Here is a 24,091-nt window from a genome sequence, read left to right as displayed (position 1 = left end):
CTCAAAAAAAAAAAGAAAAAAGAAAAAAGCTAAGCAGGGCTGGACATGGGTCATATCGGGATGGGAGACTACGCTGAAATTCCAGGACTATACGAGCTTGATGGCAAGTCAGAAGAAGATCCCGAGAGAAGCTAGCAAACCACTTCTTTATCACTGCCAAGAAAACAACGTGGAAGTGTTCGTGTCCTCAGAAGGTAAGCTTAGAATAGAATAGAATAGAATAGAATAGAATAGAATAGAATAGAATAGAATAGAATAGAATAGAATAGAATAGAATAGAATAGAATAGAGCAGGGGTCTCTAACCTTGGCAACTTGGCAACAGTTTGCTAGCTGGGGAATTCTGGGAATTGAAGTCCTCCAGGCTTAAAGCTGCCAAAGTTGGAGATGAGTGGAGTGGAGTGGAATGGAATGGAATGGAATAGAATAGAATAGAATAGAATAGAATAGAATAGAATAGAATAGAATAGAATAGAATAGAATAGAATAGAATAGAATAGAATAGAATAGAATAGAATAGAATAGAATAGAATAGAATAGAATAGAATTCTTTATTGGCCAAGTGTGATTGGACACACAAGGAATTTGTCTTGGTGCATATGCTGTCAGTGTATATAAAAGAAAAGATGCCTTCATCAAGAATCATAAGGTACAACACTTGATGATAGTCATAGAATACAATAGGATAGGATAGGATAGGGTAGGGTAGGGTAGAATAGAATAGAATAGAATAGAATAGAATAGAATAGAATAGAATAGAATAGAATAGAATAGAATAACAGAGTTGGAAGGGACCTTGGAGGTCTTCTAGTCCAACCCCCTGCTTAGGCAGGAAAACCTACACCACTTCAGACAAAAGGTTATCCAACATTTTCTTAAAAGCTTCCAATGTTGGAACATTCACAGCTTCTGGAGGCAAGTCGTTCCACTGATTAATTTTTCTAACTGTCAGGAAATTTTTCCTTAGTTCTAAGTTGCTTCTCTCCTTAATTAGTTTCCACCCATTGCTTCTTGTCCTGCCCTCAGGTGCTTTGGAGAATAGCTTGACTCCCTCTTCTTTGTGGCAGGCCCTGAGATATTGGAACACAGCTATCATGTCTCCCCTAGTCCTTCTTTTCATTAAACTAGACATACCCAATTCCAGCAACCGTTTTTCATATGTTTTAGCCTCCAGTCCCCTAATCATCTTTGCTGCTCTTCTCTGCACTCTTTCCAGAGTCTCAGGGTCTTTTCTACATCGTGGCGACCAAAACTGAATGCAGTATTCTTGATCAAGGGAGATTGACTTTTAAAACAATTTTATGTGGTTGGGGGAATGATAATTACAGGTGGGTCTCGACTTACAACAGTTCATTTAGTGACTGTTCAAAGTTACAACGGCAGGGAAGAAAATGATTTATGACCAGTTTTTCACAGTTACGACCTTTGCAGCATCCCCATGATCACATGATCAAAATTTAGATGCTTGGCTGCTGATTCATACTTATGACCATGGCTGGGTCCCGAGGTCACGTGATCCCCTTTTGGCGACCTTCTGACCAGCAAAGTCCATGGGACAACCAGATTCACTTAACAACTGGGTTACTAACTTATCAGCTGCAGTGATTCGCTCAACAACTGAGGCAAGAAAGGTCGTAAGATGGGCCAAAACTCCCTGAACAAACGTCTAACTTTGTAGCAGAAATTTTGGCCCTAATTCATAACATAACATCAGAGTTGGAAGGGACCTTGGAGGCCTTCTAGTCCAACCCCCTGCCCAGGCAGGAAATCCTACACCATCTCAGTCAGATGGTTATTCAACATTTTCTTAAAAATTTCCAGTGTTGGAGCATTCACAACTTCTGAAGGCAAGTCGTTTCACCCATTAATTAATTAATTCGTAAGTCATAAGCCGAGAACTACCTGTTATAAGCATAACAATGGGGGAAAATGTTTTTGGGACCCGGTCCATCTTCATTAGCTTCTATTGTGACCATGCTTACTTTTTGCACAGTATCTGTTCTGATCCGGCTCCCAAACACAACAAACCCTCTGTAGTAAAACAAATGTTCCCTTTGGCAAAAAGTCTCTCTCTGTCTTCACAGCAGGCTAACAAGTCTGCCCTGCAGGGAAATAAATAGTTGTCTGCCACACCTATTCATCTCTGCCCCCTGCCTTTTATCCCCAGAGCTAGGATGGGGCTTTGCTAGCAGCAGTGGCTCTTCAGTCCCAAGGATCAGCCCATAGATTTCCACTGCTCTCCTCTCCTCTACCTTCTGCGCATCTGTGCATCAGGCACTAGACCCAGCTGTTCCTCCTCTTTCTTATCAGCCACCTTCCCACCTGGGGGCTGTTGACTCTCCATCTGAGGGCTGATGGACAACCCAGGCTCTGCCTCTGTGTCTCTCTTTGACAGCTCCATTCCCTCTTCCCCCCTCGGAGCTCTAAGATTGCTTTGATGCTGGCCCTGACTCCCATGCCTCCTCTCATCCTCATCTGACTCGGCTACTGGAGGGGCCAGCGGCCAACAGGCCCCAACAATATCTTCTTCGTCATTCGGAGGTTGCCTATTCCAAGCTGTTGTGTCCCACTCCTCCTCGGGGAAGTCTGTATCAAGCGTGGCCACAAAGCCTCTGCAGCTTTGCCAAAGTTCTGTCAGAGTTCTCAGGGCAGGCAGGAATCCAAGGTGTGACTTCAGCAATCCAGAGTAGACTTTGCCTGACTCAAAGAGTGCCAGAAAGCAGATCCTTTATATAGGCCATGGGGTGTGGCTCCATGACTCAGCACTTATCCAGGCCTGCCCCTCCCTTCCTTTTGCTGACGTCGCCTCTCCATTCTCCGGAAGCGTGGATCTGTCCACCCTCCAGCTGCCGGCAATTCCAGCTCGTGACTGGCTTCATGCTCCTCAGGCTCACATGCTGTGGGGGAGGGGTTTATTTGCTCGGCCTGTCCGGGCATGGTGCCAGGACTGGGGGCTGGAGGCATGCCAGGCCATTCGTCTGCACTATCAGTCCCTGGCTGAGATAACAGGAGATGAGAGTGGCCCGGCTGTGGAGAGGGGGGCGGACGAGGCACAACACAAGGGTTCCTTCAGGCTACGTCCTGATGCTACCTCAATTTCACTACAAAAATAATAACAATTTTTAAAAAATAACCTGAACTCACCCAGATTTTGCCCTTGTGCCTCCTGCGGATGGAGATGTTGTATCCGTACACATAGATATTGGTCAGCCTCACAAAAGAAACATCCTGCCTCCCCCGGTTTTCATTCTTCTGATCCACCACAAAGGGAACCAGCCTGGTGTCATTGCCACAATATTTGGCCAACGTGTAAGTGCAAGTCCCTTGGAAGTCCACATCCAACCCATCGAAGGTGTGATAGTGTGGTTCTCCCCAGCCATAGCAGGTCTCGTTGTAAGTCGGGACACACGAGGCTTCGCCATTCTTTACCTTACATGTTTCTTTGATCCGACACTGTAAGGTTTTGCATGGATCTGATAGAAGAAAAGACACACATTCAAACATAGTAGAGGTAGCCCTCAATTTAATGACCGCTCAGAGTTACAACGGCACTGAAAAAAAATGACTTATGACCGTTTTTCCACACTTACAAGCTGGTTGGCAAGTGCCTGATTGCAATCAGATGACTGCATAACTTTGTGTGATGGTCATAACTTTGAGGATGGGTCGTAAGTCACTTTTCTCAGTGCCATTGTAACTTCGAACCATTGTTAAATCGTTGTTAAGTCTAGGACTACTTGTACTGCATGAATTCCACTCTATACAGCAATCTCGTTGTATAGAAAATTGAGATCGGAGTCAGCTGTATCTTAAATACATCCTTCTGGAACTAGTTTTGTTGAGTTTTCTAGGATAGGATAGGATAAATAGTGTTGGGTAATCTGGGATGATCAGGGTGTTCTTGGAAACTAACCATTGGGACATCCGTCCCACTGTGTTAAACAGCAAAAGAAACTCCTGGGATATTTTTCCCCCAAGAGTATAACTTTACTGAAAAGCCATGTGGGTACAGAAGTGGAAAAGCCAGTGTCAACTCACAAAGCATCCCTGGCCTGCTCTCGAGGGGGGTGGGAAAATGGGGAAGCAGCACGGCAGCCAAAAACAAAAGCACATGCCAGACATATCTCTCTCAAGGCTGTCTCCCAGGGTTACCCACAGTGTCCGGTGGGGAGTGATCTTTACAACCTGAGAAATTGCTCCATTGGTGAATGTGACTGATGACACACCCTCGGAGGGAGGGGGGAAACAGGATCAAGACTGGTTTGTGTGGGGTCAGAGTTGGCTTCACTTGGAATGTGCTGACATGAAGCTCCTAAGAAATGACTGGATTTCTTTTGAAGGTTGGCTTGAGGCTTATGATTTAATTAGGGCATCCGTTGGAACCCTAACAGCCAGCTCTGATGATTTCGTGCACAAAACAGCATAGTGAAACTTTCCTTTTTCCCCCCTGGGCCTCCCATTGTCCACCAATCAGCTGCATACCAAATGAGTTTTAGGAACAGCCTGTCTGCCTCAGAGGTTCCCAACTGATGACCTTGGGGTTTGGGTCTATCTCACGCTTCCGGGCGGCACACTTGGCATTCCAGAGTTCCCTCCCAAACTTCCCTTACATTCCAGTGCCCTCCCTTCCCACTCCCGCTATTGTTGTCTGGTTGTGAGCAGGGCTGCATAGTGAGTTAACCATGACACATAGTTTTGGCAGGTGTTGGGACACACAGGTCATCACAATAAGCCAACACTTAACTTAGCGTTTAGTTGGACACACAATATACATTGCATTTTGACGATTTGGGATGAGGAGTTAGCCTGTGCAAACGTAGTTTCTTGACTCGCTTACCTTTATTAATGCAGCGCATGATCCCATCCTGGACCAGGCAGTCTTCGTCAGAAGAACAGTGGTAAGATTTGCAAAGGAGTCCCTGCTCAGGGGAGCACCGGCAGATTTGCTGGCATTCGTTCAACAGGACCTCCTCGTTGGGCTGAGAAGGCATGGAACAAAAGACGCATTCAGCATGCTTAGCCTCCAATGAGTGTTTTTAAGCTCCCATCAAGAAACAGAAGCGATTGTGTAGCACAATTCCTAAGCTCTCTATTCTGTCTACGATATTGAATATCCTTATTGTTCCAGAAGAGGGGGAAAAAAACCCCAAGAATCTGGGCTCAGAGATATAGAAATACTGTGTGTCCCATTGAAAAATAAGAAAGCCTCTTATGCTATGATAATAGCAAGTTACTTGGAACCTTGACACCGGCCTTCTTAGGAGTAGATCTCTGGTGTAAGATGTTCTCAAAGAGGTCCATCTGATACCTCCTCTATTATTCTTTAGGAATCCTTCCCAGCTCTCCTATAATCATCCAAGCTTTTAAACTTCCTGCCGCCCTTTTGCTACGCAGGCAGTCTTCGTTTAGCAGCTGCCGCATACAATGATTGCTTGTAGTTATGACAGCAATAATTTTGCAACCAATCCTTGCATTCATGACCTTGGCAGTTCTGTAAAGCAAAGGAAAGCTGAAGTAAGATCAGTTAAGTTGCTTCGCTTAATGACTGAGTTGTTGGTTCCAATTTGTTGTGTCTTGTCCGCTTTCACCGCAGCCGGGGCCTTCTTATCTGCTTCCGAACGCTGAGGAATGTCCTAGTATGCCTCCCGGCCCCAGCCCTGGCTCCATGCCCAGACAGGCCGAGGAGGAAGAAGTACCTCCAGCCCCCAGCTCTGGCTCCATGCCCAGGCAAATGGAGCAACTAGCGACCCCTCCCCCTCCCCCACAGCATGTGAGCCTGAGGGAGGTCAATTACCAACAGCTGCAGACTGGAGTGACCCTGGCTTCAGGAGAATTGATAAGTGGCGTCAACAGAAGGAAGGGAGGGGCAGGCCTGGATAAGTGCTGAGTCATGGAGCCACACCCCATGGCCTATATAAAGGATCTGCTTTCTGGCATTCTCTGAGTCAGGCAAAGTCTAACATATCCTGCTGAAGTCACTTTCTGGTCTCCTGCCTGCCTTGAGAACTTTGCTAGGACTTTGGCAGAGCTGCAGAGGCACGCCTGATTCGGATTTCCATGACCCGGCCATCAGCGGAGGAGTGGGACACGACACAATTGTGGTTTATAAACAAGACTCTCTGTGTAATGATTTAAGTAGTTTTATCTCTCTAGGATATGTACTCTCTCTAAATTCCTTTTGCTGCTTTCTTTATTCTTCATTCCACCCCACCCTTTTTCTTTCTTATTTATTTTTCAAGCAGACATGTATTCTTTTTTCTGGACATAAGGAAGAAAACGTTTCGATCAGGATTGGCTTGGTTAGCGTCTTACTATTGCAACCTAGGCTCACTTAGGCATAAAAGACACACTTAGCCTTAAACAAAACTATTTTATTATAATAGCTGGGAATTACTTCATTCTCAGCTTAGTCCAAATTAATTCCAAAACAAGTCCTTCAGAAAAAGTGCTGTCCGAAGACGTCTCCGTGATCATGTGGCCAGCATAACTCAATGCCAAAGGCACACGGAACGCTGTTACCTTCCCACCAGAGGTGGTTCCTATTTTTTCTACTTGCATTTTTTATGTGCTTTCAAACTGCTAGGTTGGCAGAAGCTGGGACAAGTCACGGGAGCTCATCCTGTCATGCGGCACTAGGGATTCGAACTGCTGAACTGCCGACTTTCTGATCGACAAGATCAGTGTCTTAGCCACTGAGCCATCACATCCCTGATCGCTGCAAAGAAGGTCATAAAATTGTTCATGGTCATGCGATGACCCGCTTAATGACTGTAATTTTGGGCTCAATTATATCAATTAATTTTGGGCTCAATTATAGGTTGAGGACTACTTACAGAAGAGAAGAGCGAAGGACCCCCTGGAGCAAAGCTTGACCAACAACTGCGCTGGGACAGTCAGAAATGAGGCTGGGTGGGTGGACCAAAATTGCTTTTTCAAAAGGCAACTGGACTTTGTTTTTTTTGAAGATGTTTCGCTTTTCACCCAAGAAGCTTCTTCAATTCTGACTGACGTGAACTCAGAACTTCTTGGATGAGAAGGAAAAAGTCTTCAAAGAAAAAACAAAAAACAAAGTCCAGTTGCCTTTTGAAAAAGCAACTTTGGGACAACCATGACCTGGATGACTGAGAATCTCCATCGACACGAGGCTGGGTGGAGCAAAGATCTGGCTCAAGTGAAGAACTAGAGCCTTAAAAGGTAAAGGTTTCCCTCGCACATATGTGCTAGTCGTTCCCGACTCTAGGGGGCGGTACTCATCTCCGTTTCAAAGCCGAAGAGCCAGCGCTGTCCGAAGACGTCTCCGTGGTCATGTGGCCGGCATGACTCAATGCCAAAGGTGCACGGAACACTGTTACCTTCCCACCAAAGGTGGTCCCTATTTTTTCTACTTGCATTTTTACATGCAGTTTTACAACTGGAGCCTTACCTTATAATAACTTCCATTTCCAAAGCATCCACAGCCCTCCATTGAGACGCAGCCGAGCCCGTCAAAGAAGTATCCAAGGTCACACTGGCAGCCTTCGGCACAGGTGTCAGGACATATTCGGAGCCCAGAGCAATCAGCAGTACAAACATCAGCACATTCCTCATAATGGCTGTGGGGAGGGCAGCTCAAAGCTGAAAGAAAGAGATGGTGGGGGGGGGGAGACATGGGAAAAAAATGATTAGTATTCAATGCTTTATTGCACATTTCAGCCTTTGGACCAGATCTTCAGGGGGACGGGGGACGGCGGGGGGAATGTCATGTAAAATGGATGTGCTGAGCAACTGAAGCTGCCAAAAAAAATGCTTACAGTTTGAAGGGAAGCAGAACAAATGCTGTTTGTCTGAATGGAGAAAATTGAAGTCCCAATTTTTTTTTTTTATTGAAAAAGTTTTAACAAACAAAAATTTTTTTCCCCTTTCCCCCCCCCCTCCTTCTCCCCTCCCCTCCTTCTCCCCTCCCCCAGCTTCCGGGTCAATCACAAGGTATTGTTATACGTAAACCAAACATAGAGTAAAATTTTCCCTTCTAATCCAATTAACCTCATCCAAATCTTTTCATTTCCCAACACACACCCCCATTACATAAAATAATACTTCCTAATTATTCAAAGCCAATCTGATATTTCTTAATCTGATATCTGTTTTGTAAATAATCAATCCAATTTTTATGAGGGCTTGGGGTTCTTTGGTGGCGCAGCTCCAAAATGGATGATTCCAAGGGACAGTGTTTCTCAGCCTCTATGCCATGTGGACTTCAACTGCTTTTCTCTGAAGACACTTCACTTCTCTTCCAAGAAGCTTCTTCAGCTCTGATTCGATGGTGGGGAATGGAAGGATTTAACAGTCTGTTTTGTCTGCATCCCCAACAGTGTGTGCCTGCGTTCAATAGTGAAGGGACACAGGCAGTGGTGGAATTCACATTTTTTTTTACTACCAGTTTTGTGGGCGTGGCTTGGTGGGCATGGCAGGGCAAGGATACTGCAAAATCTCCATTCCCACCCCACTCTGGGGCCAGCCAGAGGTGGTATTTGTCGGTTCTCTGAACTACTTAAAATTTCTGCTGCCGGTTCTCCAGAACCTGTCAGAACCTTCTGAATAGCACCTCTGGACACAGGGCAGAAAACATCCTGCAGAAAGCGCAGCTCTATAATGCAGTCCTTTCAGCAGTTTCAAGAAGGCTCCACACCCATTTGCAGTACTCAGGTGACCTGAGGACACGGATAAACCTCCAAGTGGCCTCAACGACTCTCTAAAAGAATGCAAATGACCAGCTGCCTGCAAGGAACGTAAATCCTTCCATTCCCCATCATCCATTCAGCGCTGAAGAAGCTTCTTGGATGAGAAGCGAAACGTCTTCAAAGAAAGAAAAAAGACAAAACAAAAAAGTCCAGTTGCTTCTTCAAGAAAAGGACATTTGGGACAACCATGAACCTGGCTGACTGAGAATCTCCATAGACATCTATCACTGGAGGTCTTCAACATGGAATAAGGTATCCTGCCTTGGGCAGGGTATTGGATTAGAAGAGGGATGTCAAACTCAATTTCATTGAGGGTCGCATCAGGGTTGTGTTTGATCTTGGAGGGGGGTTGGCCAGGGGGGCACAGACAGCTTGACGTCACTCGTGTTGTGACCACCTGTGATGGCCCGAGGGCTCTGCCAGCGAAAATGGGCTCCCAAGCTCCGTTTTCGGCTGCGACAGCCTCCTGCAACCTTTTGCCAGCAAAAATGGAGTTAAGGAGGGCCACATGCAGTCCCTCCGAGCTCCGTTTTTACTGGCAGAAGCACCACGGGCTGGTCTTTTGCTGTTTCCAGGGCAGCCCCACAGGCCAGAACTAAGCATCCCATGGGCCACATCCGGCCCCAGGGCCTTGACTTTGACACCCCTGGACTAGAAGACCCACCAAAGTCTTTTCCAGCCCTTTTATTCTAAGATTCTGAGAACTGGAATTCAACATTACTCACGGCAGAAAGATGGACTTCTCCATGGCTGGATAAGGACCTTGGCTTCTTGACAGGCTGAGACATAGCTCTGAATGCTTTGGCACAAGGCCTGGCTGTTTCCGTCACTTTGGCACAAATCGTAGATGCAGTCATTGAAAAACACACTTGGGTCCACCTTGCTATGGCAACCCTTTAAGGGGCCATCCAAGGCAGTAAGGATCCCACAGTAGTTGCGCTGTTGGAAAACTTCCTTCTTTTCTTCATCACAGGTTGGGCAGTTGTTCCCAGAGCACCGATCTGAACAAGGTCCTCCTGCCCCAAGGACCGAAACTTTCCAGGAAGCCCCAAACTCAGCCACATCTGTAACTTTCTTCCCACTGGGTAGTAGGAACTCATCGTCCTTCCTCCCATTGTAATTCCCACACAGACCTTGCATCCGGTTCTGATAGCTGCTTGGGACGGTAATTCTCACATGGTAAATCAGGTCATAGCTCACAATAAGGCCAAAGCTGGTTTTTATCAGGACCTTAGTGCCGTGTTGATGGGCTTTGAGATGTCCTCCATAAAGTTCAATGGGAAGGGACCGGAATACCCCGTTCACCTAGATGAGAGAGTAAACAAGGAACTGGTACAGACCTCAAAGATTTTTGCTCTCTAATGGCAGGACATTAATATTTCCAGTTCTTACCATCATTCTTGGCACGTGGGAGTCAATACACACTGACCTTTTCAACAAAAGGTCTCTATAACTTATCTGTGCTCCGTTGCACACATTTGGAAAACTCTTTCAAAACAGAGCCTCAAATCCAGCTAGACCAGTTCACAAGACAGGGCAGATTCAACATATGCCTTATTTAATTAGAAAAATGCTGAGTTTGATAATCCTCAAAATTCCCCCCCCCCTTTTTTCCCCCCTCTTAAACCAAGTAAATTACACTTTTGATTTCCTGGGTTAGAAACAAATAGAAGAGATGCAGAAGTCAAAATCTGGTCCAAAATGCGGCCAAATGGCTTCTCCATCCATCCTATGGTCTACAGATCAGGGGTGACATCCAGTGGGTTCTGACAGGTTCTGGAGAACCGGTAGCAAAAATTTTGAGCAGTTTGGAGAACCGGTAATGGAAATTTTGAGAGAACCGGCAAATGCCACCTCTGGCTGGCCCCATAGTGGGGTGGGAATGGGTGGGAATGGGGATTTTGCAATATCCTTCCCCCAGGAGTGGGGAGGGAATGGAAATTTTGCAGTATCCTTCTCCTGTCACATCCACCAAGCCACAGCATGCCCACCAAGCCACGTCCACAGAACCAGTAGAGAAACATTTTGAATTTCATCACTGGGCGAACCAGATGTAAAATTAGCATCCAGTTTGCCTGAACCAATCCAAACTAGCTGAATCCCCCCCACACACACACACACACCCGGCTATGGAGAAGATATATCATTTGGTAGAACAATTCACAAATGCAAAAAGAAGGCAAACTTAGTGGGAACACGTTAAAATGAGCAAACGAGAGCCAGAAAGACCTGAGTTCAAAGCAATCAAACCCAAAAGCTTACTAGATAATGTTCAGCTTTCCCCAGCCGCTATCTTCTGGATCGATGTATTCTGTAGCATCATTGTGAAAATAAATTAGAGGGTTTGTAGAAGATATATGGTTGCAGTTGTAAAGGGTTTTTTTTTCCCCAGATTAAGAGGACAATATTTTATAGACATAGACTAGAAGATAATTCTAGAGTAAACACTGACCTGGACCTGTCCTTTTTTCTTATGGAGCAGAGTCAGCTTGAAGCCGTAGACTTCTACAGATACTTGCTTAATGACTGAGACTTTTCCATTCCCCCAAGGCTCATTTACTGCCGTGACGGTAAAGGGAGTCAGATCACCCAAGCTTTCGACGGTAGTCTTAGCCAGGATGTAAGAGCAGGTGCCTTGGAAATCAAAGTGGACTCCATCAAAAGAGACATAATGAGGATCTCCGGAACCCGAGCAAGTGGCTGAACTCATTGGATGGCATTTTTGGATTCCATCCACTATCTTGCATTCTTCATTGGGCCCACAGGAGAATTTGTGGCAGGCGACAGCTCCATCGCCTTGGCACGTACACTTCATATTGCAATTACTGGTTGGGTAGAAGGTCTGTCCACTCATATAATACCGGTCCTGATAAGTGCAACCACACTGATGCAGAGGGACGCAACGGTCGCCACTGAGCACAAAGCCTTCATCACACACACACCCTTCTGTGCAGGAAGTGGAGCAGGGCAGAGACGAATAGAGACTATCGCACGTCTGCTGACAGCTTCTGGAACAGAGTTCATAATGGCTGTTTGGTGGACATGCAAGTTCTGAAATGGGAAAATAAGAAAAGATATTGACCATCTGTTTATAAGTTTTGGTTCTGGTGCTTCCTTTCTTTTTCTCCAATCCAAGTAGCCTTCCAGACGTGTTCTGAAGTTGTTGTGGTCCGCCAGCAGCCTGCGGAGCTGGCAGCAGATTTGGACAGTGAGGAGGCTGGGGAGGACAATGGTCCATCTTGGAGTCAGGGGAAGGCCCGGACGAGGACTCTGCATTGGAGGCAGAGATGGGGCCAGGGCCATCTGGGAGCGATGCACGGACTCCGGAGCCTCCAGAGGCAGACAGCAGAGAGGCAGAGGAACAGTAGGAGCCTGTTCCTAATGCACGCATGAGAAGAGCTGTCAGAAGGCAAGAGCAGCTAAAGCAAAAAGGACGACTTGTGAGTAAGGCCAGGAGATGATTGGCCCATAAGGCTTAAAAGAGCAGCAATGGCTCTTGGGTTCTTTTTAGGAAAGCAACATTGCTACAATTGTTTCTTGTCTCCTGTTTCTGGGGTTCTTGCCAAGAAAAGCCTTTGGCAGGATTCCAAAGAAGACAAAGGTTTGTGATAAGGCCTAAGTACTTTTTCTGAAGGACTTTGTTTTGGACTTAATTTGGACTAAGCTGAGAATGAAGTAATTCTCAACGGTTCTAATAAAATATGTTTATTTAGGACTGATTTTGTCTGGTAATATCTACTTTCTCCCTCAACAGAAGTCTGGGAGAAAGACAGAGGGAAAGTGGATTTAGAGCAGGTGTTTCCCAACCTATAAGTGTTCAGGTGTGTAGACGTCAATTCCCAGAGTTCTCATCAATGGCTATTCTGCTTGGGAAATTTTGGGATCTGAAGTCTACGCATCTGAAAATTGGCGTGTTGGAAGACACTGGAAGAGACCATTCATTATAACCCCAATATTTCAAATATTAGATAGTGGGAAACCAATGAGCTAAAGTATCGTGGAGAAAAATCTATGTGGTTGCTAAGAGTTGACCACAATTTGATGATGCTTCATTAATCAATGAGTTGAAATTTCTCAGGATACTTTCTCCTGAGAAAAATTCGAGATTTTTTATTTAATCTATATATGGTTGTGTCATACATGGAGAGGGACAGCTATATTTCCCTCACTATGTACGAGAACTGGGTTTTTTTTATATATATAAATTGTTTTTATTCAACAATTTTATCTATGTATTTATCTCTTTAAATCTTAATTACACTTTTACAGCTTTCCAATACCGGCATTTTTAGTAATATCCACTTTATCTTTCAGCCAACTATATACCTATGCATTTCGTTTGTTACATACTTATTTATATAATCAATACATTTTATATACATACCTACTACAGATTAAATATAACATTTCATTATAATATCTTCTTTTTTAATATTCTCTTATAATATCTTTTACTATATATTATTCATTAATTTTAGATTCCTTTTCCAGCCAATCATACCATCTGTTTCATATTTCCTAATAAATCGTTTCCTCTCTGTCCTTAAATTCCATCGTTCATTTATCTGCTTCTGCACATTCCAGCACCTTTTTCCTAATCATCGTGTTTGTTGGAGCATGTTGTTGTTTCCAGTTTTGGGCAAATGAAATTCTAGCGGCCGTAATTACTGTATGTGGAGTATGAGGTATTGAATTTCTTTAGTCATTTTTTTGTTTTATAATCCCTAACAAAAATAATTCTGGTTTCATATCAATTTTTTCCCCCAGTCGTTTCCTCCAACCATCTTTTAAATTTAAGCCAATAATCTCTTGCTTTGGGGTACGAGAACCGTTGTAACAGCCTGCCAGAAATTATCTCAAGACGATATCTTCTCCTGCTACAGAATTTCATTCAAGTGGCCTATCAATCAATTAAATCTAGTTTCTCCAACCCCAATCAAATACATTCTAAGTACCGTTGATTGACCAACTTGAAATCAATGGCCATCGTGGCCTAGGCTCAGGACCCAGATTCTGAATCTAAATCTAAATAAGCTGTTTCAGCTAAACCTATAGAAAGCCAGCCTCAAAAGACATCAAGCTAACAGTCACAAGGAGCGGACTGAAACCAGCCACCATCTGGGACAGCTGGAAGAGTCAGATGAGGAAGATGTAAGGCCTCCTAGCCCCTGAAGCTGGTGAGTGGAGAGGAAAACAGAGCAAAGACATTCTCTGAGGCTACTTGCCAAACAAAGAAGTAAATCTCTTGATAAGTGACCCCATGGAATCTTAGAATAGAATAGAATAACAGAGTTGGAAGGGACCTCGGAGGTCTTCTAGTCCAACCCCTTGTTTGGATAGAAAACCCTACACCATTTCAGACAACGATTATCCAATCTCTTCTTAAAAACCTCCAGTGTTAGAGCACCCACAACTACTTGGAGTAACAGTAACAGAGTTGGAAAGGACTTCATCTAGTCCAACCCCCTACTCATGCAGGAAACCTATACTAAGGATTCGAACCACCGACCTTTCTGATCGACAAGCTCAGTGTCTTAGTAGTCACTGAGCCACGTAGGGAGCCGCCTAGGGAAGTCGTTTCATTGATTAATTGTTCTATGTCAGGAAATTTCTCCTTAGTTCTAGGTTGCTTCTCTCCTTGATTAGTTTTCACCCATTGCTTCTTGTCCTGCCCTCGGGTGCTTTGGAGAAGAGCTTGACTCCTTTGTGGCAGCCCCTGAGATATTGGAACACTGCTATCATGTCACTGCTAGTCCTTTCATCAAACCAGACATACCGAATTCCAGCAACCGTTCTTTATATGTTTTAGCCTCCAGTCCCCTAATCATTTTTGTTTTTCTTCTCTGTGCTCTTTCTAGAGTCTCCACCTCTTTTTTACATTGTGGCGACCAAAACTGGATGCAGTATTCCAAGTGTGGCCTTACTAAGGCATTATAAAGTGGCACTAACACTTCACGTGATCTTGATTCTATCCCTCTGTTTATGAAGCCCAGAACTGTGTTGGCTTTTTTGGCAGCTGCTGCACACTGCTGGCTCATATCTAAATGGTTGTCCACTAGGACTCCAAGATCCCTCTCACAGTTGCTACTATTGAGCGAGGCACCACCTATACTGTCCCTGTGCATTTTATTTTTCTTGCCTAAATGTAGAACCTTCCATTTTTTTTCACCATTGAGTTTCGTTTCGTTAGATAGCACCCAATCTTACTTACTCCAGACTATGTGGATCCTCCAAATATAAATGGTCACTCTCACAACTTGGCAGGCAGATGCATAAGCAGCGATGATGTAGCCCAGAACAGATGTTTGACTGTTGGATGTGCAGTAGTCAGACACGCAGTCGAGGAAAAAGATCTCGGGGTTGATTTTGCCATGGCATTCCCTGAATGGGCCGTTCTTGTCCACCAGGAGTCCACATTCGGTGCTCATGCTTCGTTGCTTCTGGGCCACGCTCTGCAAGTTTGGACATATCTTTGGGCTGACTTCTCCACAGCCTGGGAACTTGGCCACCTTCCAGAGTTGGCCAAAAGCTGGCAGTTTGGTGACTTGCCCATTACTAATCAATGTCATGTCGTCTTGTTTATCTCCGTTGAAGTTGCCACAGAGTCCGCTCAGGGCACCTTGGTAAGTGGTTGGCACAGTGACTGTGAGATGACTCTGCCAGTTGAAGGTGACCCCGAGGCCAAAATCTGCTTGGATCACAGTGTCCCAACCCTTTTGGTAGATGATAATTTGATCTGGGCCAAGCTTGTAGGGCAGGTTGGTGAGCTGGCCATTAACCTGGAAGCAGAGACATAGGAGAAGGAACAGTGACAAAGAGCCACCTGTCAGAAATTTGGCTCTAAGTCAATCACAGATGTTGAAAGGTGCTTAGAAAATAAGAGTCTAATTTTGTTTTGATTTAAATCAAACAGGGGGGACTGGAGGCTAAAACATAGGAAGAACTGTTGCAGATAATGGATATGTCTGGTTTGATGAAAAGAAGGACTAGGGGAGACATGATAGCAGTGCTCCAATATCTCAGGGGCTGCCACAAAGAAGAAGGAATCAAGCTATTCTCCAAAGCACCTGAAGGCAGGACAAGAAGCAAAGGGTGGAAACTAATCAAGCAGAGAAGCAACTAAGGAGAACTAAGAAGAAGTTTCCTGACAGTTAAAAGAATTAACCAGTGAAACTGCTTGCCTCCAGAAGTGGTGAATGATCCAACACTGGAAGTTTTTAAGAAGATGTTGGATAACCATTTGTCTGAAGTGGTGTAGGGTTTCCTGCCTAAGCAGGGGGTTGGACTAGAAGACCTCGAAGGTCCCTTCCAACTCTGTTATTCTAAATTCTAAATGAAAAACCTTGTTTTAAAAAATTGAGTAGTCTATGTATGTACTTATTTCCTATATTTTTATGCATTTTTTTTTCTTTTCTCTATTTATCTTTTTTTCCTGCCCCTTCTCATTTTTCCATTTATATTTTTTCTTAATTTATAATTTTTTCAACTGTCATCTTTAAATATATATATATGTATGTATGTATGTATGTATGTATGTATGTCTTTGGTTATTCGAGTTTTCTCCCGCATAAAATTGGAAGTGTCTTGGCGACGTTTCGACGAAGTCTCATTCGTCATCTTCAGCTTCGTGCTTCTGGGAGCAATGTGTGATTGCAGCTGTTTCTTCCTTTCCTTCCTTTCCTTCCTTCCTTCCAATCACACATTGTTCCCAGAAGCACGAAGCTGAAGCCTGAAGATGACGAATGAGACTTCATCGAAACGTCGCCAAGACACTTCCAATTTTACACGGAAGAAAACCCGAATAACCAAAGACCTACATGCAAACACCCGTGAAAACCTCAGAATATATATATATATATATAGAATACAATAGAATTTTTTATTTGTCAAGTGCAATTGGACACACAAGGAATTTGTCTTGGTGCATATGCACTCAGTGTACATAAAAGAATGGATGGATGGATGGATGGATATATATATATATATATATATATATATATATATATATATATATATATATATATATAGATATATATATATCCATAAGATTCAACTCACCGTAATTCTGCCCAGAGATGCCCAGCTGACAGTGATCTCCAGGTTGTAGATTTCAATCTTGACTACCCTTTTAGGGGTCCCAGACCAGCCCCCGTGAGGAGAATTCTGGACCAAAATCTGGAAGTCAACCAACCCTTGCCTCTTCTGAGTCAGCCCAGCAAATCTGTAGAGACAGGTGCCCTGGAAGTTAAAACTGTGACCATCGAAGCCGTGATAATGGGAGTGGCCGATGGCAGAACAGGTCCCGTAGCTCACAGGATAGCAATTCCGGATGCCGTTCTTCAACTGACATCGCTCCTCCTGGCTGCACTTGGTGTCCTGGCATTTCACCATCTTGGTCTGTGGGTCGCAGGTGCAGCGCTTTGTGCATGTGGTGTCTCCCCAGAACTCCTCATTGGGAGCCAAGAGGCGACCCTCGAAGAGGCAGCCACAGGCAGCTCGCGGGACGCACTTCCCAGCATCCATCACAAAGCCATCCTTACACTGGCAAGACTCCACACACTGTGAAGAAGAACAGTGGGGTGGAAGAGCTTCATTGCTGCAAGTGGCAGGACAGACCGACCCACAGATTTTATAGACGCTGTTCTCGGGGCAGGATAAAGCTATAGAAAAGGAGAGGAAAAATGGTAGAAATGGTGACAATTTATAAAGATTAAAAAGGTAACAAAGGTTCCCCTCACACCTGCATGCTAGTCGTTCCCCACTCTAGGGGGCGGTGCTCATCTCCGTTTCAAAGCCAAAGAGCCAGCGCTGTCCGAAGATGTCTCCATGGTCATGTGGCTGGCATGACTCAATGCCAAAGGCGCACGGAATGCTGTTACCTTCCCACCAAATGTGGTGCCTATTTTTCTACTTGCATTTTTTTTACGTGCTTTCGAACTGCTAGGTTGGCAGAAGCTGGGACAAGTAACGGGAGCTCACCCTGTTATGCGGCACTAGGGATTCGAACCACCGAACTGCTGACCTTTCAATCAACAAGCTCATCATCTTAGCCCTGAGCTAGTGAGCCACCTTTGGCTCAGTAATCTTTTTATCTTTTTATAAAGATTACTAGGTGCAAATAGAAATACATGTCATTTCCATAGCAAGGAAGATAAATGAGGAATGGTTAACTTGATTACTTTATTTAAAGAGGAAAATATGTTCTTATTTGGATATCACTTCTGGAATTTGTGCTTGTGAAGAAGAAAAAAAAGAAACTTTGATCTTGGTTTTGTTGACTAGAAAGATTTGGGGTTATAGAAATGACTAGTTATATATGAATGTGTAAAAGCAAAAAGTTGACGGTGGAATGTGTTTCTTTTGTACTGAGCTAGGAAGACTTGAAAATCAATGTCCCCTTTTCTTTCTTTTTCTCTTTCCCCTTGTATTCCACACCTCCTTTTCTTGTTCCCTTTCCCACCCTTAATTTATTTTATTTTAATTTTTTGTATGTTATAATAAAATAAAAAAAAGATTTAAAAAATAATAAAAAACAATTTGGAGGACAAAAAAAAAACCCTGAGAAAAGAAGGAGAGAAAAAATGGTAAAAATCCATTTTAAATTAATACGTTACATGCCAAAAAGCTTTATTTTAACTAGGTTCTCCCCAACACTTGGGCAACATTCCAATACTGAGTGGTGGCCCATTTGGAACCAGGCCACGGAAGTGGTGTGTGAGCATGTACACAACTTCACTTGCATGAGCAGGGGATGGGGGCATGCACCCACGCTACTCACACGCATACTTCAGTCTCAACTGCAACAATACATGAGCACACAATAGATACAAACTTAAAGTAAACCGCTCCAAACTTGATTGCAGAAAATATGACTTCAGCAACAGAGTGGTCAATGCCTGGAATGCACTACCTGACTCTGTGGTTTCTTCCCCAAACCCCTATAACTTTAACCTTAGACTGCCTACTATTGACTGCACCCCATTCCTAAGAGGTCTGTAAGGGGCGTGCATAAGCGCACCAGCGTGCCTATCGTCCCTGTCCTACTGTCCCTGTTTATTTGTACTCATTTCCTGTGTTCATCTCCATGTTTATACTTTTACCTGTTTTCTCGTACATGTTTGACAAACGAAATAAAATGAATGAATAAATAAAATAAATAACCCTTCCCTCTCTCTCTGGTCCACAAAGCTGGAAAGGTTGGGGATCACAAATCTAGGACACAAGTTCCTAACTTTTCTGAGCGGTAAGCAGAATTTTGAGAGGGTCCATTGTGTGCGTTCATAAAATAACTAACAGGGAGTCTGCCCATTCCCCCGATCAAATCTTCTTAGCAGGGTAATAATTTTCCCGACTCCTGTTTCTCATGAGCTTTACTGTAAAATCAAAGGGTGAGTTTTTTTTAAAAAAAGTGTGGCGTACTTCACACGCTACACTAGGTAACTGCTGGTGTTCTTAGCGTGAGGGTGATGGATGTGTGCTGAGTTCAAAAGATAAAAATTAAGCAAAAGGGCAATCTCTCTCTTTCCCTCCCCTCCCCACTAAATCTCAAAGGGATGAGAGTCATTGACCACGAATGTTCCATTATTCCTCATTTCTGATACCGACTGATAAATTTGCCTCCGGTGAATTTGGATAGCCTTTTCAAAAAGATATGGAAACGAATGGCCTAGTATGGGGAGAAATTAATTGAATTTGGCCTGCAGTTAGCCACCCCACAAGAGGGAGAAAGGCTGGGTGTGTTAAGTCACTGTGAAGATGTTTTATTATTATATTTATCTCACCGTAGAACAAAGTTTCAGGTCAGTTTCTCTCAACCAGGGCTCCTTCCGGGTATTCTAGACTACCGACAGGCATGAAGAATCAGAACCACATGACAAGTTCCAGTTAATGCTGTGGTCCGCCAGCAGCCTGCAGAGCTGGCAACGGAGTCGGACAGCGATGAGGCTGAGGAAGAACATGGGCCAGTCCTGGAGGCTGAGGAAGGCCCAGATGAGGGCTCTGCGTCAGAGGCAGAGGTGGGGCCAGGGCCATCGGAGAGTGATGTTGGTTATCACCTTTAAAGCGCTCCATGGCACAGGACCGGGTTACTTACGGGACCGCCTACTGCCACCTATAGCCTCCCATCGACCCATGCGCTCCCATAGGGAGGGCCTCCTCAGGGTGCCGTCAGTCAAACAATGTCGACTGGCGGCCCCCAGGGGGAGGGCTTTCTCTGTGGGGGCTCCAGCCCTATGGAATGAGATGCCTCCAGGGCTGCGTCAACTCCCCGACCTCCGGTCTTTTAAACGCGAGCTCAAGACCCTTTTATTCCACCTTGCGGGGCTAGCCTGATGAGATTTTTAAGTGGGGTTTTAGGATGGTTTTAGCTTAGTTTTAATTCTATTTGGCCATTTTATAATCAGTTTTTTAATACGTTTTTAATTTTTGTCTATGTCTATGTTTTTTACTTGACTGTAAACCGCCCTGAGTCCTTCGGGAGAAGGGCAGTATAAAAATCTAATAAATAAATAAATAAATGTGTGAAATCGAGTTTGACACGCCTGATCTAGAGTAAGATCCAGCAATTTGGCTACTTTATGAGCTGTGAACTCCAACTCCCAGAATTCCCGAGGCAGGCATGGAAGTCCCCAGATCGTAAAGTTCCCATAGCTGCGCAAACCTTAACTAGAGGAAAGCTACCATAGGCAAAGGATTTCTACTCACGGCATCCAACGAGGTTCCTCCAGTCTAAGACAACTCCGCCTTCTTGCTGGCAGGCATCCACATAGCTTTTCAGCGCTTGGCACAAAGCCTCCCGATGTCCTTCATAGACGAAGAGGTCATAGGCGCAATTTTCCACAAAGATGTCAGGCTCAACCAACGAATGGCACTTGCTGAATGGGCCACCTTTTTTACTGATCCAGCCACAAAAGGTTTCACCTCTGTATTTAATGAGTTTTTCCTTGGTGACCTTCTTACATTCTCCATGGCAGTCATTCCAGCACGTTGGGTCTCCATCCTCCACTTTCCAACTCTGTCCAAATTCCACGGGGCCCGGAGCCAAGGATCCGCTGGGGGTCTTGAAGTCGTCATCAGGTTTTCCATTGTAATCCCCACAAAGGCCGCAAACGTTCTCAAAGAAACTGCTGGAGATCTTCACTGCAAAGTTGCTGTTCCAGTCGTAGGCCACCCTCAGTGAAAAGTCCGTCTCAAGGATGGCAGAGGTCCCGCTTTGGAAGAGCCATAGTTTATCTTTGATCAGGGTGACAGGCAGTCGGAAGCGCTGGTTGTTCACCTGGGGCAATAAATGTGTGAAGGAGACATCATAATCAATGATGAATCAATCAAATTTTTTTTAACTACTGATTCTGTGGGCGTGGCTTGGTGGGCATGGGGTGGCTTGGTGGACGTGGCTTGGTGGGCATGGCAGGGGAAGGATACTGAAAAATCTCCATTCCCACCCAACTCTGTGGCCAGTCAGAGGTGGTATTTGCCGGTTCTCCAAACCAGTCAAAATTTCTGCTGCTGGTTCTCCAGAACCTGTCAAAACCTGCTGAATTTCACCCCGATCATAATATATTTTGAATATGGATATATTCAGGTATGGCTGCAACTCAAAGGATAAACCACTGTTGAAAGGAAGAACATCCACATCCACAAAATGCATAAGAAATTCCTTCCTTCCTTCCTTCTTTCCTTCCTCCCTTCCTTTCCCTCCCTTCATTTCCCTTCCTTCCTTCCTTCCTTCCTTCCTACCTCCCACCCTTCCCTGACTTTATTATTTTTATAAATAACTCAAAGTGGCAAACACACCTGATACGCCTTCCTCCTCCTATTTTTCCCACCACAACCCTGTGAAGTGAGTTAGGCTGAAAGCTTTCCTGCCTAAGGCAGGATTAGAACTCACACCCTATTTCACCAGGGTGAAATAATAAAGACACCTACCCAGCTCACATGCCAAAGACAGGACTAGAACCATGCGAGAATGCTCATTCAATTCACACAGCACTTTACCATCCCAGAATGCAGATCAGAAAAAGTGCAATTTTGATCTCTTTAGATTGTTCTTTTTTAAATGGCTTCAGTTTTTTACCCACAGAAAACTAGTACCTCGGGGACAAATGTTCTAATCTAGCCTTCATTTAGAGCAGTTTGTTTTCTACATGCACGTACTTTTTGGAAAAAGTGATGCTTTCAGTCATGTCATTTCATCTCTCCCGGCGGAATTTCATACGGGAAGGAAATTACAGGAAAAAAATAGAGCTTTTTAATGCTGTATCGTATAATCTGTCCATCGTTTCAAACATAGATGCTTCTTCTAATTAGAAATTCTAAGATTTCTATTTGGGTTCTTTGGCAAGGAATTCTATGCTTTGCTTATGAGATTTCATCCCTATCACTATTATAGTATCAAAGACAATGGATTTGGCTACTCTAAAGAAAAGAAGAATTAAGAGTGACATGATAGCAGTGTTCCAGTATTTGAGGGGCTGCCACAAAGGTCAAGTTATTCTCCAAAGCACCAGAGGGCAGGACAAGAATCAAGGAGAGAAGTAATCTGGAATTAAGGAGAAACTTCCTAACAGTGAGGATAATTATCCAGTGGAACAGCTGGCCTTCAGAAATTATAGGCACTCCATCACTAAAGGTTTTTAAGACAGCCACTTGTCTGAAAAAGTATAGATTCTTCTGCTTGAGCAGGGGGCTGGACTAGAAGACCTCCAAGGTCCCTTCCAGCTCTGCTCTGCTCTATTCTATTCTATTCTATTCTATTCTATTCTATTCTATTCTATTCTATTCTATTCTATTGCAAATTTAATCTAGATTGCAGAAAATATGACTTCTGTAACAGAATCATCAGTGGTTGGAACACTTTACCTGACTCTGTGGTCTCTTCCCATAATCCCAAAAGCTTTAACCAAAAACTTTCTAATATTGACCTCACCCCATTCCTAAGAGGACCATAAGGGGCGTGCATAAGCGCACAAACGTGCCTACCATTCCTGTCCTATTGTTTCTCTTTTTTCTTCATATATATATATATATGTTTATATACTATATAATCTTTTGTGTGATACTTATATATATTGTTGTGGCAAATAAAAATAAATAAAAATAAATAAATAAATAAACTGAATGATCACATTATATTCTTCTTGTTGTTGTTGTGCCATATCCGTCATTGGACATTGGCGATCATGTTGGCGAACCTATTTTTATCAACAGCTGCACAAAAAAGTGCTGCTGAGTTTTGTCCAAACCAGTCCCTTAGATTTTGAAGCCGTGATGTTCTTCTTCTGCCCGGACCTCGTTTGCCTTCAGTCTGTCCCTGGAGGATTAAGTGAAGGATGCTGTATTTTTCTGGGTGTTGCATCACATGTCCAAAATATTCTAACTTTTGCTTTTTAATGGCTTTGATGATTTCCCTTTGCCTTCCCAGGCGGCTTATCACCTCCTGATATCTGATTTTGTCAACCCAGCTTATAAGTCACAGCCCTCTGTAAATCCACACACATTATATTGGGCGAAAATATTGACCAAGAGTCAGTAACATTTGAAATATTAGGTACAGTATTTACATGCTCAACCCAGTTCCCATGTTTGGGAGAGAATGGGATCATGTGCCTACATTATCTATGGCATTGTATTATAATCAACTCTATTTTAGGATCTAAAACATTTGCAGAAGAGGGAAAACAAAATCTTGGCGGAGGTGCCAAAATCAAGAAAGGGTGGAGTCTTGGAAAACACCAACTGCTTCTTTGAAAAATTAGATCTGACTTTCGTGTGGATTCAAGTCTCTTGTAAATACGTCGAATAATCAAAGTTAAAGGTAGTAGAAATACAGGTAGTCCTCATCTTATGACCACAACTGAGCCCAACATTTCAACCGCTAAGTGAGGCAGAAGTCCCAGTTTACGACCTTTCTTGCCACAGTTGTTAAGTGAATCTGGGCAGTTGTTACGTTAGTAACACGGTTGTTAAGTGCATCGGGCTTCCCCATTGACTTTGCTTGTCCGAAGGTCGCAAAAGGTGATCACATGATCCCAGGACATTGTGACCGTCATAAATATGGGTCAGTTGCCAAGCATCTGAATTTTAAACATATGACCGTGGAGATGCTATAACAGTTTTAAGTGTGATCAAGACCCTAAGTCGTTTTTTTTTTCAGTGCTGTTGTCACTTCGCACAGTCACTGAATGAACTGTTGTGTTGTAAGTTCATTTGTTTGTAAATGCTGCCTTTGGGATCGTGTGTTGTGTCTCGTCCAATCTCACCACAGCCGGGGTCTTCTTATCTGCTTCCGAACGCTGAGAAATGTCCTAGTATGCCTCCCGGCCCCAGCCCTGGCTCCATGCCCAGACAGGCTGAAGAGGAAGAAATACCTCCAGC

The 24,091-nt window shown here is 44.1% G+C and overlaps 1 protein-coding gene across 1 annotated transcript in view; it reads right to left on the bottom strand.

Moving 5' to 3' along the window:
* The window catches only part of FCGBP (Fc gamma binding protein), a 58,534-nt gene that overhangs the window by 23,373 nt on the left and 11,070 nt on the right, over window positions 1-24,091 (bottom strand). The window contains exons 5-12 of the mRNA XM_058195936.1: window positions 20,423-20,993; window positions 16,778-17,379; window positions 14,931-15,498; window positions 11,172-11,770; window positions 9,445-10,024; window positions 7,423-7,613; window positions 4,837-4,978; window positions 3,144-3,472 (exon numbers count right to left, since the gene is read on the bottom strand). Coding sequence (XP_058051919.1) covers window positions 3,144-3,472; window positions 4,837-4,978; window positions 7,423-7,613; window positions 9,445-10,024; window positions 11,172-11,770; window positions 14,931-15,498; window positions 16,778-17,379; window positions 20,423-20,993 — 3,582 coding nt within the window. The remainder of the gene's footprint in view (window positions 1-3,143; window positions 3,473-4,836; window positions 4,979-7,422; window positions 7,614-9,444; window positions 10,025-11,171; window positions 11,771-14,930; window positions 15,499-16,777; window positions 17,380-20,422; window positions 20,994-24,091) is intronic.

Source organism: Ahaetulla prasina, chromosome 10 (genome assembly GCF_028640845.1).
Source record: "Ahaetulla prasina isolate Xishuangbanna chromosome 10, ASM2864084v1, whole genome shotgun sequence".
NCBI classification, from domain to species: domain Eukaryota; kingdom Metazoa; phylum Chordata; class Lepidosauria; order Squamata; family Colubridae; genus Ahaetulla; species Ahaetulla prasina.
Note: the sequence above shows the minus strand (reverse complement) of the source record. Positions and strands in the feature narration are given on the sequence as shown.